Source organism: Bombina bombina, chromosome 5, assembly GCF_027579735.1.
Source record: "Bombina bombina isolate aBomBom1 chromosome 5, aBomBom1.pri, whole genome shotgun sequence".
Classification (NCBI taxonomy): domain Eukaryota; kingdom Metazoa; phylum Chordata; class Amphibia; order Anura; family Bombinatoridae; genus Bombina; species Bombina bombina.
Genome location: NC_069503.1, coordinates 449,052,539 through 449,070,402, shown reverse-complemented (window position 1 = coordinate 449,070,402; position 17,864 = coordinate 449,052,539). Strand labels below are relative to the sequence as shown.

General features: G+C 38.9%; 1 protein-coding gene across 1 annotated transcript in view; it reads left to right on the top strand.

Moving 5' to 3' along the window:
• The window catches only part of LOC128660461 (ATP-binding cassette sub-family A member 13-like), a 478,364-nt gene that overhangs the window by 432,516 nt on the left and 27,984 nt on the right, over positions 1 to 17,864 (top strand). Inside the window, exon 11 of the mRNA XM_053714320.1 lies at positions 10,912 to 11,049. Within this exon, the coding sequence (XP_053570295.1) occupies positions 10,912 to 11,049 (138 nt within the window). The remainder of the gene's footprint in view (positions 1 to 10,911; positions 11,050 to 17,864) is intronic.

The following is a 17,864-nucleotide window of genomic DNA, read 5'->3' as shown; positions in this document are numbered from 1 at the left end:
ACTATGTGCAATACTGCCGGTGCAGTACAGGATCACGGGTTCTCGATGGTGAGCCGTGCAGAGCAGTTCTCTTCTGTTTGACACCCATTTCCACGACCCTCTTGTTGGCTTTCTTTGCGGATGGTCCGGCTGGTGTATACACCCAGGAAGGTGGGGTATTAGCAGAAGGTTTGGGGCTATTGAAGCTGCCCGCCACCAGTAAATGCTTCCAGATCCACAGCTGAAGGGACCATAAGCCTTGAGACTGGGCAACACCAGCTGCTGGGAGATCACATGTACTTTTTTTTTTTCTCTGTTAATCATCTTGTGAACTGACTGAGAGTGGCCTCGGCCTGTGTATATAGTACTGAGTCAGGAAGGCTGAGGGCTCAGTGAAATATCTGTGACACAGATTTCAGGGGGACACAGCCCTGTAAGTTCTGGTGCATAATATAGGTGGGAGCCTTTTTTGCAAATAAGATTGTTCCATCTGGCCATCTATCTTATGAACTATTCAAACCATCGCCTAGATTTAGAGTTCTGTGGCCAAAGGGGTGCGTTAGCTACACGTGCTTTTTTCCCTCCACACCTTTTAAATACCGCTGGTATTTAGAGTTCACGGAAGGGCTGCGTTAGGCTCCAAAAAGGGAGCGTATAGCATAATTTACCGCCACTGCAACTCTAAATACCAGCAGTGCTTACGGACACGCCCAGCTTCAAAAACGTGCTCGTGCACGATTCCCCCATAGGAAACAATGGGGCCGTTTGAGCTGAAAAAAAAAATCTAACACCTGCAACAAAGCAGCGTTCAGCTCCTAACTCAGCCCCATTGTTTCCTATGGGGAAACACTTCCTAAGTCTGCACCTAACACCCTAACATGTACCCCGAGTCTTAACACCCCTAACCTTACACTTATTAACCCCCTAATCTGCCGACCCCGCGATCGCTGACCCCTGCATATTATTATTAACCCCTAATCTGTCGCTCCGTACACCGCCGCAACCTACGTTATCCCTATGAACCCCTAATCTGCTGCCCCTAACACCGCCGACCCCTATATTATATTTATTAACCCCTAATCTGCCAACCCCAATGTCGCCGCCACCTACCTACAATTATTAACCCCTAATCTGCCGACCGGACCTCACCGCTACTATAATAAAGTTATTAACCCCTAATCCGCCTCACTCCCGCCTCAAAAACCCTATAATAAATAGTATTAACCCCTAATCTGCCCTCCCTAACATCACCGACACCTAACTTCAAGTATTAACCCCTAATCTGCCGACTGGACCTCGCCGCTACTCTAATAAATGTATTAACCCCTAAAGCTAAGTCTAACCCTAACACTAACAACCCCTAAGTTAAATATAATTTTTATCTTACGAAATAAAATAAATCTTATTAAATAAATTATTCCTATTTAAAGCTAAATACTTACCTGTAAAATAAACCCTAATATAGCTACAATATAAATTAGAATTATATTGTAGCTATTTTAGGATTAATATTTATTTTACAGGCAACTTTGTATTTATTTTAACCAGGTACAATAGCTATTAAATAGTTAATAACTATTTAATAGCTACCTAGTTAAAATAATTACAAAATTACCTGTAAAATAAATCCTAACCTAAGTTACAATTAAACCTAACACTACACTATCAATAAATTAATTAAACTACCTACAATTATCTACAATTAAACCTAACACTACACTATCAATAAATAAATTAAATACAAATAAATACACTAACTAAAGTACAAAAAATAAAAAAAGAACTAAGTTACAAAAAATAAAAAAATAATTTACAAACATTATAAAAATATTACAACAATTTTAAGCTAATTACACCTACTCTAAGCCCCCTAATAAAATAACAAAGCCCCCCAAAATAAAAAAATGCCCTACCCTATTCTAAAATAAAAATTGAAAAGCTCTTTTACCTTACCAGCCCTTAAAAGGGCCTTTTGCGGGGCATGCCCCAAAGAATTCTGCTCTTTTGCCTGTAAAAAAAACATACAATACCCCCCCCAACATTACAACCCCACCCACCCTAATCTAATCCAAACCCCCCTTAAATAAACCTAACACTAAGCCCCTGAAGATCTTCCTACCTTGTCTTCACCGCGCCGGGTATCACCGATTCGTCCAGAAGAGGCTCCGAAGTCTTCCTCCTATCCGGGGCTGAAGAGGTCCATCATCAGCTGAAGTCTTCATCCAAGCGGGGGCTGAAGAGGTCCATCATCAGCTGAAGTCTTGATCCAAGCGGGGGCTGAAGAGGTCCATCATCCGGCTGAAGTCTTCTATCAAGCGGCATTTTCAATCTTCTTTCTTCCGGCTCCATCTTCATCCCTCCGACGCGGAACATCCATCCTGGCCAATGACTTCCCGACGAATGACGGTTCCTTTAAGGGACGTCATCCAAGATGGCGTCCCTCGAATTCCGATTGGCTGATAGGATTCTATCAGCCAATCGGAATTAAGGTAGGGAAATTATGATTGGCTGATGGAATCAGCCAATCAGATTCAAGTTCAATCCGATTGGCTGATCCAATCAGCCAATCAGATTGAGCTCGCATTCTATTGGCTGATCGGAACAGCCAATAGAATGCGAGCTCAATCTGATTGGCTGATTGGATCAGCCAATCCGATTGAACTTGAATATGATTGGCTGATTTAATCAGCCAATCAGATTTTTCCTACCTTAATTCCGATTGGCTGATAGAATGCTATCAGCCAATCGGAATTCGAGGGACGCCATCTTGGATGACGTCATTTAAAGGAACCGTCATTCGGCGAGTAGGCGTCGGTAGAAGAGGATGGATCCGCGTCGGCTGGAAGAAGATGGCTCCGCTCCGGATGGATGAAGATTGAAGATGCCGCTTGATAGAAGACTTCAGCCTGATGATGGACCTCTTCAGCGCCCGCTTGGATCAAGACTTCAGCCCGATGATGGACCTCTTCAGCCCGATGATGGACTTCTTCAGCGCCCGCTTGGATCAAGACTTCAGCCGGATGATGGACCTCTTCAGCCCGATGATGGACTTCTTCAGCCCCCGCTTGGGCTTGGATGAAGACTTCGGAGGCTCCTCTGAACGGATCGGTGATACCCGGCGTGGTGAAGATAAGGTAGGGAGATCTTCAGGGGCTTAGTGTTAGGTTTATTTAAGGGGGGTTTGGGTTAGATTATGGGTATGTGGGTGGTGGGTTGTAATGTTGGGGGGGTATTGTATGTTTTTTTTTACAGGCAAAAGAGCTGAATTCTTTGGGGCATGCCCCGCAAAAGGCCATTTTAAGGGCTGGTAAGGTAAAAGAGCTTTTCTATTTGTATTTTAGAATAGGGTAGGGCATTTTTTCTATTTTGGGGGGCTTTGTTATTTTATTAGGGGGCTTAGAGTATGTGTAATTAGCTTAAAATTGTTGTAATATTTTTATAATGTTTGTAAATAATTTTTTTATTTTTTGTAATTTAGTTAATTTGATATAATTGTAGGTAATAGGTAATTGTAGGTAGTTTATTTAATTAATTTATTGATAGTGTAGTGTTAGGTTTAATTGTAACTTAGGTTAGGATTTATTTTACAAGTAATTTTGTATTTCTTTTAGCTAGGTAGCTATTAAATAGTTATTAACTATTTAATAGCTATTGTACCTGGTTAAAATAAATACAAAGTTGCCTGTAAAATAAATATTAATCCTAAAATAGCTACAATATAATTATTATTTATATTGTAGCTATATTAGGGTTTATTTTACAGGTAAGTATTTAGCTTTAAATAGGAATAATTTATTTAATAAGATTTATTTTATTTCGTTAGATAAAAATTATATTTAACTTAGGGGGGGGTGTTAGGGTTAGGGTTAGACTTAGCTTTAGGGGTTAATACATTTATTAGAGTAGCGGCAAGGTCCGGTCGGCAGATTAGGGGTTAATAAATATTATGTAGGTGTCGGCGGTATTAGGGGCAGCAGATTAGGGGTACATAGGGATAATGTAGGTGGCGGCGGTGTGCGGTCGGCAGATTAGGGGTTTAAAAAAATTTAATAGAGTGGCGGCGATGTGGGGGGGCCTTGGTTTAGGGGTACATAGGTAGTTTATGGGTGTTAGTGTACTTTAGAGCACAGTAGTTAAGAGCTTTATAAACCAGCGTTAGCCCAGAAAGCTCTTAACTCCTGGCTTTTCTCTGCGGCTGGAGTTTGTCGTTAGAGTTCTAACGCTCACTTCAGCCAAGACTCTAAATACAGGCGTTAGAAAGATCCCATTGAAAAGATAGGATATGCAATTGGCGTAGGGGGATCTGCGGTATGGAAAAGTCGCGGCTGGAAAGTGAGCATTAGACCCTTTCCTGACTGACTCTAAATACCAGCGGGCGGCCAAAACCAGCGTTAGGACCCCCTAATGCTGGTTTTGACGGCTAACGCAGAACTCTAAATCTAGGCGTTTGAGTTTATTTTATAGGTAAGTATTTAGTTTTAAATAGGAATCATTTATTTAGATTTATTTAAATTATATTTAAGTTAGGGGGTGTTAGGGTTAGGGTTAGACTTAGGTTTTGGGGTTAATACATTTAATATAGTGGCAGCGGTGTAGGGGGGGCAGATTAGGGGTTAATAAATATAATGTAGGTGGCGGTGGGCTCCGGGCTCCGGGTGTGGTGGTTTAGGGGTTAAACAATTTATTTAGTTGTGGTGGGGTCCATGAGCGGCATTTTATGGGTTAATAAGTTTATTAGAGAGGCGGTGGGGTCCGGGAGCGGTGGTTCAGGGGTTAATAAGTATAATGTATGTGGCGACGGTGTGGGGGGGCAGATTAGGGGTGTTTAGACTCGGGTTGTTTAGACTCGGGGTACATGTTAGGGTGTTAGGTGTAGACATTACCATAGGAATCAAGGGGATATCGGGCAGCAGCGAACATGAGCTTTCGCTGCTTTCAGACTCCCAATAATTCCTATGGCATCCGCCGCCTCCAGAGCGGCAGATTGAAAACCAGGTACGCTGGGCCAGAATAGTGCCGAGCGCACCTGCTAGTTATTTGATTACTAGCAAAAGTAGTCAGATAGTGCCGAACTTGCATTTGGAACATCTGGAGTGATGTAAGCATCGATCTGTGTCACTAAATTCTACTTTTGCCGGTCTGTAGGGTTTGATAACTAAGGCGAATCAGGCTCATACTCTGTTGAATTCCAGCGTATTTGCGGTTGATGGCTTGATAAGTAGATGCCTATATAATAAATGGGCATTTATGTTTGTCTGAAGCTTCCATGCGCAGTAGAGACTGTGTGAGGACAAACATACCTTGCTGCCATGATGGGAGCACAAAGAGGGGAGAGAGAGAGAGGGAAGAGATCAAAAGAGAGGGTGGAGAGAGAGAGAAAAAGAGAGGGGGAGAGAGAGCGCTAAAGAGATGGGGAGAGAGAGCAAAAGAGAGGGGGGGAGAGAGAGTAAAAGAGAAGGAGAGAGCGCTAAAGAGATGGGGAGAGAGAGCAAAAGAGATGGGCGAGAGAGAGCAAAAGACAGGGGGAGAGAGAGAGCAAAAGAGAGGGGGGAGAGAGAGCAAAAGAGAGGGGGGAGAGAGAGTAAAAGAGAGGGGTGAGAGAGCGCTAAAGAGATGGGAAGAGAGAGCAAAAGACAGGGTGGAGAGAGAGAGCAAAAGAGAAGGTGGAGAGAGAGCAAAAGAGAGGGGTGCAAGAGAGCAAAAGAGAGAGGGGAGAGAGAGTAAAAGAGAGGGGGAGAGAGCAAAAGAGAGGGGGGGAGAAAGAGAAAAGAGTCGGGAGAGAAAGAGAGCAAGACAGAGGCGGGAGAGAGAGCAAAAGAGAGGGGGGAGAAAGAGCAAAAGAGAGAGGAGAAAGAGAGCAAAAGAGAGAGGAGAAAGAGAGCAAAAGAGAAGGGGGAAAGAGAGAGCAAAAGAGAGGGGGTGAGAGAGAGAGCAAAAGAGAGGGGGAGAGAAAGAGCAAAAGTGAGGGGGACATTGAGAGCAAAAGAGAGGGGGTGAGAGAGAGTGAGCAAAAGAGAGGGGGAGACAGAAAGAGCAAAAGAAAGGGGGTGAGAGAGAGAGCAAAAGAGAGGGGGAGAGAAAGAGCAAAAGTGAGGGGGACATTGAGAGCAAAAGAGAGGGGGGAGAGAGAAAAAGAGGGGGAGAGAGAGAGAGCAAAAGAGAGGGGAAGGGAGAAAGCAAAAGAGTGGGGGGAGAAAGCAAAAGAGAGAGGGGAAGAGAGAGAGCAAAAGAGAGGGCAGAGAGAGAGAGCACAAAAGAGAGTAGGAAGAGAGAGAGCAAAAGAGAGAGGGGAGAGAGAGAGCAAGAGAGGGGGAGAGAGATCAAAATAAAGAGAGAGAGACAGAGAAAGAAAGGGGGGAGAGCGCAAAAGAGAAGGGGGATAGAGAGAGGGGGTAAGAGAGAGCCCAAAAGAGAGGGAGAGAGAGCGCAAAAGAGAGGGGGTAAGAGAGAGAGAAAAGAGAGGGGGAGAGAGAGAGCAAAAGGGAGGGGGAGAGAGAGAGCAAAAGGGAGGGGGGAGAGAGAGAAAAAGAGAGGGGGGAGAGCAAAAGAGAAGGGGGAAAGAAAGCAAAAGAGATGCGGGAGAGAGAGAGCAAAAGATGGGGGAAAGAGAGCAAAAGAGATGGGGGAGAGAGAGCAAAAGAGAGGGGGGAGAGAGAGAGCAAGGGGTGGGACCGCTGTACTGCAAAAAATGGACACAGGCTTTAGGACTAGTACATTAATAAAGTGGAAAGTATAATTATATTATAAAACAGTATTTACTTATAGTTAAATATTTATTATAAATAAGTGTATCTTTGTTTTTGTTTGTCTTTAGAGGTGATCAAAGGTAAGGAGCGCAGACGTTAAACATGCATCTTAAAGTGTAAGGTCAGGTTACCATAGCAACTAATTGGATTTTCAAGAAATCCAATGTCGGATGTAAGTGTTAACACAACGCTAACTTAAACCTACATGAACAGAGCGATTAAACGCGATATGCAAAATATTTCAATGGAAACCTGGTACTAAAATGGAGCCTATGGGGCCTATTTATCAAGCCGTCAACCGCAAATACTCTGGAATTCCACAGCGTAATTGTAGAGAGCTTGATTCGCCTTATTTATCAAAGGCTACAGACCGGCAAATGTAGAATTTGTGACGTAACATACGATCTGCCGGTCTCAGTCCGACACAGATCGATGCTTACGTCACTACAGATGTTCCAAATGCAAATTCGGCACTATCTGACTACTTTTGCTAGTTATCAAATAACTAGCAGGTACGCTCGGCACTATTCCGGCCCAGCGTACCTGGTTTTCAATCCGCCGCCCTGGATGCCTTAGGAATCAATGGGAGTCTGAAAGCAGCGAAAGCTCATGTTCGCTGCTGCCCGATATCCCATTGATTCCTAAGGGAGAATAAAATTTAAGTTTACACCTAACACCCTAACATGTACCCCGAGTCTAAACACCCCTAATCTGCCGCCCCTACACCTCCGCCACCTATATTATACTTATTAACCCCTAATCTGCCGCCCCGACACTGCTGCCACCTACTTTATACTAATTAATCCCTAAACCGCCGCTCCCGGACCCCGCCGCAACGAAATAAACTTATCAACCCCTAAAACGCCACTCCCGGAGCCCACCATCACCTACATTATGTTATTAACCCCTAATCTGCCACCCCCTACACCGCCGCCACCTACATTACATTTATTAACCCCTAATCTGCCGCCCCCAACGTCGCCGCCACTATTCTAAATGTATTAACCCCTAAACCTAAGTCTAACCCTAACACCCCCTAACCTAAATATTATTTAAATAAATCTAAAGAAAAATTAATATTATTAACTAAATAATTCCTATTTAAAACTAAATACTTACCTGTAAAATAAACCCTATGATAGATACAATATAACTAATAGTTACATTGTAGCTAGTTTAGGTTTTATTTTTATTTTACAGGCAAGTTTGTATTTATTTTAACTAGGTAGAATAGTTATTAAATAGTTATTAACAATTTACTAACTACCTAGCTAAAATAAATACAAAAGTACCTGTAAAATAAAACCTAACCTAAGTTACATTAACACCTAACACTACACTACAATTAAATAAATTACCTAAATTAACAACAATTAAATAAATTAAATACAATTAACTAAATTACAAAAAAAAAAAAAACACTAAATTACAGAAAGAAAAAAAAATACAGATATTTAAACTAATTACACCTAATCTAATAGCCCTATCAAAATAAAAAAAGCCCCCCCAAAATAAAAAAAAAACAATAGGATTGAGCTGGCATTCTATTGGCTGTTCCAATCAGCCAATAGAATGCAAGCTCAATTCTATTGGCTGATTGGATCAGCCAATAGGATTGAAGTTCAATCCTATTGGCTGATTGCATCAGCCAATAGGATTTTTTTTACCTTAATTCCGATTGGCTGAAAGAATTCTATTAGCCAATCGGAATCGAAGGGACGCCATCTTGGATGACGTCACTTAAAGTGATATTCATTCAGCAAGAAGACTTTGTTGGAAGAGGATGCTCCGCATCGGATGTCTTGAAGGTGGACCCGCTCCGCGCCGGAAGGATGAAGATAGAAAATGCCATCTGGATGAAGACTTTTGCCCGTCTGGAGGACCACTTCTACCCGTCTGGAGGACCACTTCTGCCGGATTCGTTGAGGACATCTTGCTGCTTGGATGAAGACGTCTCCCGGTAAGTGAATCTTCATGGGGTTAGTGTTAGGATTTTTTTTAAGGGTGTATTGGGTGGGTTTATTTTTTAGGTTAGGGCTTTGGTCCTGCAAAAGAGCTAACTGCCCTTTTAAGGGCAATGCCCATCCAAATGCCCTTTTCAGGGCAATGGGAAGCTTAGGATTTTTTAGTTAGCAATTTATTTGGGGGGTTAGTTGTATAGGTGGTGGGTTTTACTGTTGGGGGGGTTGTTTGTATTTTTTTCCCAGGTAAAAAAGCTGATTACTTTGGGACAATGCCCCGCAAAAGGCCCTTTTAAGGGCTATTGATAGTTTAGTTTAGGCTGGGGGGGGGTATTTGGGGGGGGGGGGTTATTTGATAGGGCTATTAGATTAGGTGTAATTAGTTTAAATATCTTTATTTTATTTTTTTCTGTAATTTAGTGTTTGTTTGTTTTTGTAATTTAGTTAATTGTATTTAATTTATTTAATTGTTGTTAATTTAGGTAATTTATTTAATTGTAGTGTAGTGTTAGGTGTTAGTGTAACTTAGGTTAGGTTTTATTTTACAGTTACTTTTGTATTTATTTTAGCTAGGCAGTTATTAAATAGTTAATAACTATTTAATAACTATTCTACCTAGTTAAAATAAATACAAACTTGCCTGTAAATTAAAAATAAAACCTAAGATAGCTACAATGTAACTATTAGATATATTGTAGCTAGCTTAGGGTTTATTTTACAGGTAAGTATTTAGTTTTAAATAGGAATTATTTAGTTTATAATATAAATTTTTCTTTAGATTTATTTAAATAATATTTAGGTTAGGGGGTGTTAGGGTTAGGGTTAGACTTAGGTTTAGGGGTTAATACATTTAGAATAGTGGCGGCGACGTTGGGGCGGCAGATTAGCGGTTAATAAATGTAATGTAGGTGGCGGCAGGTGTAGGGGGCGGCAGATTAGGGGTTAATAAGTATAAAGTAGGTGGTGGCGGTGTCGGGGTGCCAGATTAGGGGTTAATAAGTATAATGTAGGGGGCGGCAGATTAGGGGTTAATGACATAATGTAGGTGGTGGTGGGCTCCGGGAGTGGCGGTTTAGGGGTTAATAAGTTTATTTCGTTGTGGTGTGCTCTGGGAGCGGCCTTTTAGGGGTAAAACAGTATAGTATAGTGGCAGTGTTTAGTGACAGTATACCAATAAAGCTGAGAAAAAGCCGAAGAGCAGCGAGATCGATGACTGTTAGTTATCAACAGTCCGCTGCTCATCGCCCCGTATTTGGTGCGCGGCTTTTTGACAGATTTTTTGGTAAATTTGGAGAGCGTAATTAGGTCCGCGGCAGCGATGTTAGGCGATCTTAGGCGAGCGTATTGGTGCCGTTGAATGCAAGTAAGTTGACGGCTTGATAAATAGGGGCCTATGTCTGCCACTTCCCTAGCTTACGGCTCAATTTTTTACAACTCAATGAAAACAAGCCCAGAGTTATTTAAATTGAAATTGTTAATAAAACGGCACTAAATGCAGAAAAAAAGAATGCACCAAAAGTATAAATAAACCCCAGAAATAAAATAAAACAAAATAATAAATATTTCTTAATTTATTTCCAAATAATTTTCTTTTAATATATATATACATTTTTGGTCATATTGTACACATACTTATGTTATACATATTTTGGATCTAGATATTTCTATACACTACAGTGTGTGTATATATATATATATATATATATATATATACTGTATATATATCTACTGTATATATATATATATACTGATATATTGAAATCATCCCGATCCGATCGGGATGATTGATAGCCCCTGCTAGCGGCCAGTGAGCAGGGGGCGGCATTGCACAAGCATTTCACCAGAAATGCTTTTACAATGATAAATGCGGACAGCGTATTCTGTCTGCATTTAGTGAAGTGGCATGCGGATATGATTTGCTATAGAGAATCATGTCTGCTCCAAATATGACAGATCAACCCCAATATGTTAAAACGCAACAGTGCTAATATTTTTGCTTTCCACTTGAAATCTAAATCAAAATGTTTTTGTTTTGTTTGTTTTTTCTTTTGTTACTACCTGTATGCATTGTCAACACTGCATGTGGCTTGTGGTATTGCTAGCTGCCATTTTGATTTGCACTGACCCTATAAGAGAAAAAAAAGACCTTGACAAAGAATTTGCTTTTAATAAAAGAACATGTCAAATTGGTTTCTTAATTAGTGTTTTTTTTCTCTATGACCTAGGAACAGTGGCTGGGATATTTGGAGTATCACTTACCTCAACAAGAGGGAGTTTTGACAAAGTTATTCAATGTTTTTGAGACCAACAAGATGCTGCTGCAAATCGAGAACTATTCAATTTCACAGATCTCTTTAGAGCAGGTAAAGATGATTAATAAACTCACTCTAAGCTGCTAGTGTTATTGCTAGCTTTAACATTTGTTACTTCAAAAAACATGCCATAAACACATATTGTTTTGAAATGTCAATATATCGTATACAGTCTTAATAAGTGGATATTTGCAATTTAAATTAACATTCTTTTCAGAAAATTTTAAAGTAGGATGTTAAGCCATGTTTTCAGTATAGTATAAGGAAAGGAATACTACAATGAAAATAAATCTACCACTGTAGGGTCTTTATAACCTCCTTTTTTAATAGATTACTTTAAGAAGTTTTATTTAACACCTTAAGGACTGGGAATTTCAAGGAAAACTTGCATAAAAGACAGGAGAATTTTTAGCATTTTTGCAATTACTCCATTTAAACAGAAATAGAGCCTTGTTTTGGTTTGTTAACCTATCAAAATTATATATATATATATTTTAAGTAGACAAACCAAGGTACTGATCTAGGCCTACTACTGCAGTCCAAGACAAAAGGTTGTGAAATCTTCTCTGGGGTCCCATTTGTTCAGAAGTAGCAGACATACATGACTTTCCCATTGTTTTTGGCAATTAGAAGACTGCTAATTTCCCTGTTGTAAGGTTAATTTTAGCTGTAGTTCAGAGATTACCCTACCACTTGTGACACCTCCCACACCATAATCCCTCCCAAATAACTCTTCCCCCCTCACTCACACTCATCACCACCATCTTAAAGGGACACTGAACCCAATTTTTTTTCTTTCGTGATTCAGATAGAATTAGCATGCAGTTTTAAGCAACTTTCTAATTTACTCCTATTATAAATTTTTCTTCATTCTCTTGCTATCTTTATTTGAAAAAGAAGGCATCTAAGCTAAGAAGCAAGCCAATTTTGGTTCAGGACCCTGGACGGCACTTGTTATTGGTGGGTGAATTTATGCACCAATTAGCAAGAACAACCCAGGTTGTTCACAAAAAATGGTCCGGCATCTAAACTTACATTCTTGCTTTTCAAATAAAGATACCAGGAGAATGAAGAAAATTTGATAATAGGTGTAAAATAGTAAGTTAATTAAAATTGCACGCTCTATCTGAATTACGAAAGAAAACATTTGGGTTCAGTGTCCCTTTAAGTACTGGCAGAGAGTCTGCCAATATGCAATTTAGATTTTTTTTTTTTTGTCTGCATTGTAAGGATCTTTCCTCAACCCTCCCACCTCCCTGATCCCTGCCAAACATCTCTCTAATGCTTCCCCCTACCACTAGTGGCGGCCATCTTAGGTTCTGGCAGCTGTCTGTCAGTACCAAGTTTAGAGTATTTTTCTACTTTATTTTTTGTTCAATATTGTTTTGCTGTAGCATTTTTTTTTTTTTTTTTTTGCTTCCATCACACAGGCTTGACAAAAACAAAATGCATTCATTTATACATCGAAGTAACAGGAAGTTGCAATGTCTGTGGTATTGTGCTTGTAATGTTTCACTCATACAATCTTGAATTTTCTTATTGCAAATCTGTCAACTTTGAAATCTTCTACAGAAAGTATACAAAATGTACGCCAAGGGCCCCATTTATTAAAAGGCCTGCGGACAGCTTCTCAACTTGCAAAGTTTTCTGCCTGCCTTTGCTGCATGCGGGCAGCGGATCTGTTGATCCACTGGCTCATATGTATCATTACACACTCCGATAAGTGTGTAATGCCCACCCCTTCATTCATGCGAGTTAAGGGACTGTCAATCACAGAGAGCGAGCAAGTCCATCACAGTATAAGCAGCTGTAAACCTAACTTAGAGTCAACACTGATGCTACTAGACCCTCCACCGCTATGAGTAATCAAAAGACCTGATCGATTCCACAACAACACTGCAGATACTGTGTATATCTAATCTTAGGACACACCTCCTAATCCGTCATAGGTTAAAATACTGCACAACAGTGTACTGATTTCTCACAGAGTGTAAGAAGCAGCGGTATAATGACTACTGCTTCTTACATTGCAGGAAGCAGGCTTGTATATGTGAACCTGCCCCGCAAGGGCCCGGAGCAGTTCTCGCTGCTTAGTACATGGAGCCCCAAATCTTTAATTTTTCAGATTACATGCATTTAGTATTATATATTTCTTTATGTTGCACAATTTCTCAAGAATTAAAATCAGGTATAATATGCTACACACAAAAAATAGTTAAATCTTAAAAAAAGAAGCGTGAAATAATTGGTCAAACTGCTGCTTTTGGTTTAGATTCCAATGTTGTTGTAAACTAGTGGTAACAAAATATTTCAATAAAAGTCTAAGGAGATGTTTAATGTTATCACCAGTTTTCAAAGTTTACAGCAATTGAAACTTGCCTTGGTATCCAATTATCGTTTATATTGTAAAAAATGTTACAAGTGGTGTATAACATGGAAATAAATACCATATTGTCACTATACATATATATATATATATATATATATATATATATATATATATATATATATATATATATATATATACATACATACATACCCAGCATGGCCATATAATTAACAGACAGTAAATAAAATATGATGAATATAAAGTGTTCTCTGAATCCCTAAGGTGCAATTGGAGGGTTTATTGAATAGACCAACATTATTAGTCACTGGCATATTATTACCTCTTGATGTTATGATCACTGTGAACTGTTGAGGAGGTTGGAAGTTTGCGGCCTCCACTTAAGCTGAATGTAAACATGGATTTTATATATTTTTTAAAAGTGACATTAAATATTTTTAATATTAATTCCTAGTTATATATCAGCAATCAAGCCTTACAGATATGGCCAAAAGTATTTGTACCCTTCTGCTTTTATAGGAAAATGCACAATATCCTTTGAATTAAGTCATAATTCAGAAAAGTATTTGTTATCCACCATTCTTTATTTCAAATGTAATAGAACAGAAACTTCACTTTTGATTTATGACTTCACATCTTTAAACAGTAAAACAAATATTGGTACTCCTAACCTAATATTTTGTAGCACAGCCTTTGGAGACAATAACTGCAATCAAGAGCTTTCTGTAGCTCTGAATAGGATTTATACACGTTTTGACTGGGATTTTTGCCCTCTGTTCTTGATCAAACTGTTTCAATCCAGTTCTTTAAGCTTTGATAGGTATCCTTTCCCAACTGGGAGTTTCAGCTCTTTCCAAAGATATTTGATGGGACTCAGATCTGTACTCATTGAAGGCTACTTCAAAACGGTCCAATGTTTTCTTCTCATCCATTCTTTGATGCTTTTTTGAGACATGTGTCAGGTCATTATCTTGCTGGGGGAACCATGACCTGAGACTGAGCTTTCTTACACTGGGCAGTACATTTTGCTCCAGAATGCCTTGGTAGTCTTCTGATTTCGTTGTCCATCAAGCATTTTTGTGTTTCTCTCTCTTAGAAGTGGGCTCTTTCTAGGTCTTCTACTATGAAGCCCAATTTCATTCAGACAGCGATGGATAGTGTGACTTGAAACTGTAGCACCTTGAGCTTTAACATCTGCTTGGATCTGTTTTGAAGTTGTCCTTGGTTCTTTCTTCACCATTTGAACACATTTTCTCACTATTCTTGGGTCAATTTTCCTCTTGCGGCCACATCCAGGGATGTTGGGTATAGTTCCATGTGTCTTAAACTTGTTAATAATAATGGCAAAAGTACTCACATGAACATCAAGCTTTTTAGAGATGGTCTTGTAGCCTTTATGTTGACCATGCTTGGCTATTACCTTCTTTCTTATTTCCTCATACAACTCTCTGGTTTTCCTTCTCTTTTTCCATATTCAGTTTGATACAAACAGTGACACACAACAGCAGAGTGATTACTTTTCACTATTTAAACTTGTTAAATGAGTGATTATAAGATTGAAGATACCTGTGTTACTAATTAAAAGAGAATAGTCTGCCAGAAGTATCACTACCAAATAATTAATTATTGTAACTTCAAAAAACTATCAATAGTATTGACCAGGTCATTTTAGAATGTATTTATAGCATAAGCAAGAATTTGCTCCTTGTACAAGGTATGGATGACAAAATATATTTTTAATTTTAACACTTTTAAGGGTGAATGTTGCTTTATTTGATAACAATGCAAGGATACTAATGCTTTAAAATGCAAGGGTACCAATGCTTTAAAATGCAAGGGCACCAATGCTTTAGGCCACATCTGTATATAGAAACAAATCTGCAGTAGATGTTTTGAAAATATGTAAAACTATAATGTTGCTATTAAAAGTTGAATTGTCTAGAAATCAAAGTGCATACTCCTTGAAAGGACTTTTAAATATGATGTATCTGCCTACATACAGATACCTATAAATAAGCTAAAACACTACTCAAGCAATCCAGCCACTGTGTAAAAGGTTGCTGGGTTAGGATTCTTGATTTTGCATAATGCATGGGCAGAGAAGAGGAAAAAAGCAAAACATTTTTAGTATTAAATATCGGAACAAGTTGGCAAAGTAAATAATGAAAATTCTATGCATTTTTTTTCAGTACTAATAGTTATAAATTATATGAGAAACTATTTTTTTATTTTAACATCCCTTCAAAATCCACTGCTCAGTATTTAGGGGGGTCCTTTTTAATTAGTAACATCTTATTGAACTTTTGTGTTGGACTATGTGTTCCCTTACGCACTGGGAGGTCTCCCCCACATACCCCAGCCCACACGGGCATTTAATCAAATATATCACAAATCAGTATTACAGGTATAGTGTCCCTTAATGAAATATTTTTTACCAGTACTTGGATGGCTAAATGTTGGCCCTTTAATTATACTATTACAATTTGAGCACCCTAAGCAGGGAAAACTCCCCAGATTTTTCTTACCAATATAAGTTTGAACCGGTCCCTTAGATGGACCAATATCTGCCCTTACCAGAACATCTTTTATATTTTTTCCTCTTTTAAAAGCTGTCATAGGGGGAATCTTAAATTCCTGAATATCAGGGTTACAAGTGCTCAAAATGTGCCAATGCCTGCGAATAATCTTCATAACCTGTTGATTCAAAGGTGCAAATTGACTTACAAAAACTAATCTAGGTTTTTTTTTATTCTTCACAGGTTTTTTCTTTTCCAATAACATCTCCCTAGGGGTGTTTAATGCATTCTTAAATTCAGTCTCAATTAATTCACATGGATATCCCCTTTGAAGGAAACAATCTCCCATTTCTTTAAGCCTGTCCTTAACCACTGTTTCATCAGACACAATACGCCTTACACGTAGAAACTGGCTCCTGGGTAAAGATCTTACGAATGAAGGGGGGTGTGCACTCTAATAGTCCAGGAGAGTGTTGCAATCTGTTTCTTTCCTATAAAGGTCCACAGTTAGACCTAATTTACATTTTGACACAACTGTGTCCAGAAATACAACACTCTCCTCACTAAAGACCAACTTAAATCTAATGTGACTAGTAGCTGCATTTAAATCATTAACAAAATTTACCAGGGTTCCAATGTTGCCCCCCCCCCACACATCAAACACATCATCAATATAGCGTCACCAGGTGGCACCATATGATAGAAACAAAGAATTATTATATACAAAATGTTCCTCAAACATATTCATAAAAATATTGGCGTATGTGGGGGCGACATTGGAACCCATGGCAGTCCCTTGGAGCTGAAGATAATAACTATCCTCAAAAAGAAAATAGTTACACCTTAAAACAATATTAAGTAACTGCAAAATAAATTCTGCCTGTGAAGTAGTGTATGTATCAGATTCACTCAGAACTTTCTCCACTGCTCCAATCCCTGCCTCATGTGTGATAGCTGTATACAGTGATGTCACATCAAGACTAAAAATAATGCATTTACTTTCCTCTAAATATAGATCACGCAATTTAGCTAGAAAATCTCCTGTGTCTTGGATGTATGAACTAGAATTAAAAAAGGGTCTAAGAACCTTATCCAAATATATTGATACTTTGGACAATACTGAGCCCATGCCTGCCACAATTGGGCAGCCAGGAGGTGCTTGCAGGTCTTTATGCACTTTTGGCAAAGTATACATCACTGGAGTGATGTCCTCAGATTCTAATAAAAACCTTCTCACATCCTTACCAATAATGCCATTATTAAATGCAAACCGAACACAGGCCTCAATCTCTTTCTTTATCTCAAAGATAGGGTTATGGGTCAATGGTTTATATACATCAATATCAGATAATTGTTTTTTAATTTCTTGGACATAATATTTTTTGTCCAGTAAAACAATTGACCCACCCTTATCTGCACTCTTCACCACCAATTGTTTGTTCTTATTGAGATTATCCAAAGCACATTTATCCTTAGATGTAAAATTCCTATTGTACTTTAAATAATTAGCATGTGACCCAGTTTTTTTATCCAAAGCTGCAATATCATTTTGTACCAATTGTATATACGTTTGTACCCCAGGATTTACCTGCACAGGTGTAAATACACTTTTATTAGAAAGACCTAGTATGTTTAAATTCAATGCTATATCAGTTACAGTGTGAACGCCTCTATTCCCACCACTAGCAACATCAGGCATTTCAGAAAACATTAGACTATGTATTAATTCATTGCTAAGTAAGGAATAGTTAAATTAAAATTATTTATAGAGGTGTGATTTTTGTAGTTGACCACATGGTGGCAGCATTTGGCTGTTAGTGATATACCTGGCTTTACAGGTGTTACAATTAGCTGTTAAGGTGTGACTTATTTGGGTATATAAGAAGTGAATCAGTGTCTGTTTGTTATGCAAGATTAAGGACTTGTGTCCGAAACGTTGCTGATTTTTTTGATCTTGGCTCAATAAAGAAATTCATTCATTGAACTTGGTGGTGCGGCTATCA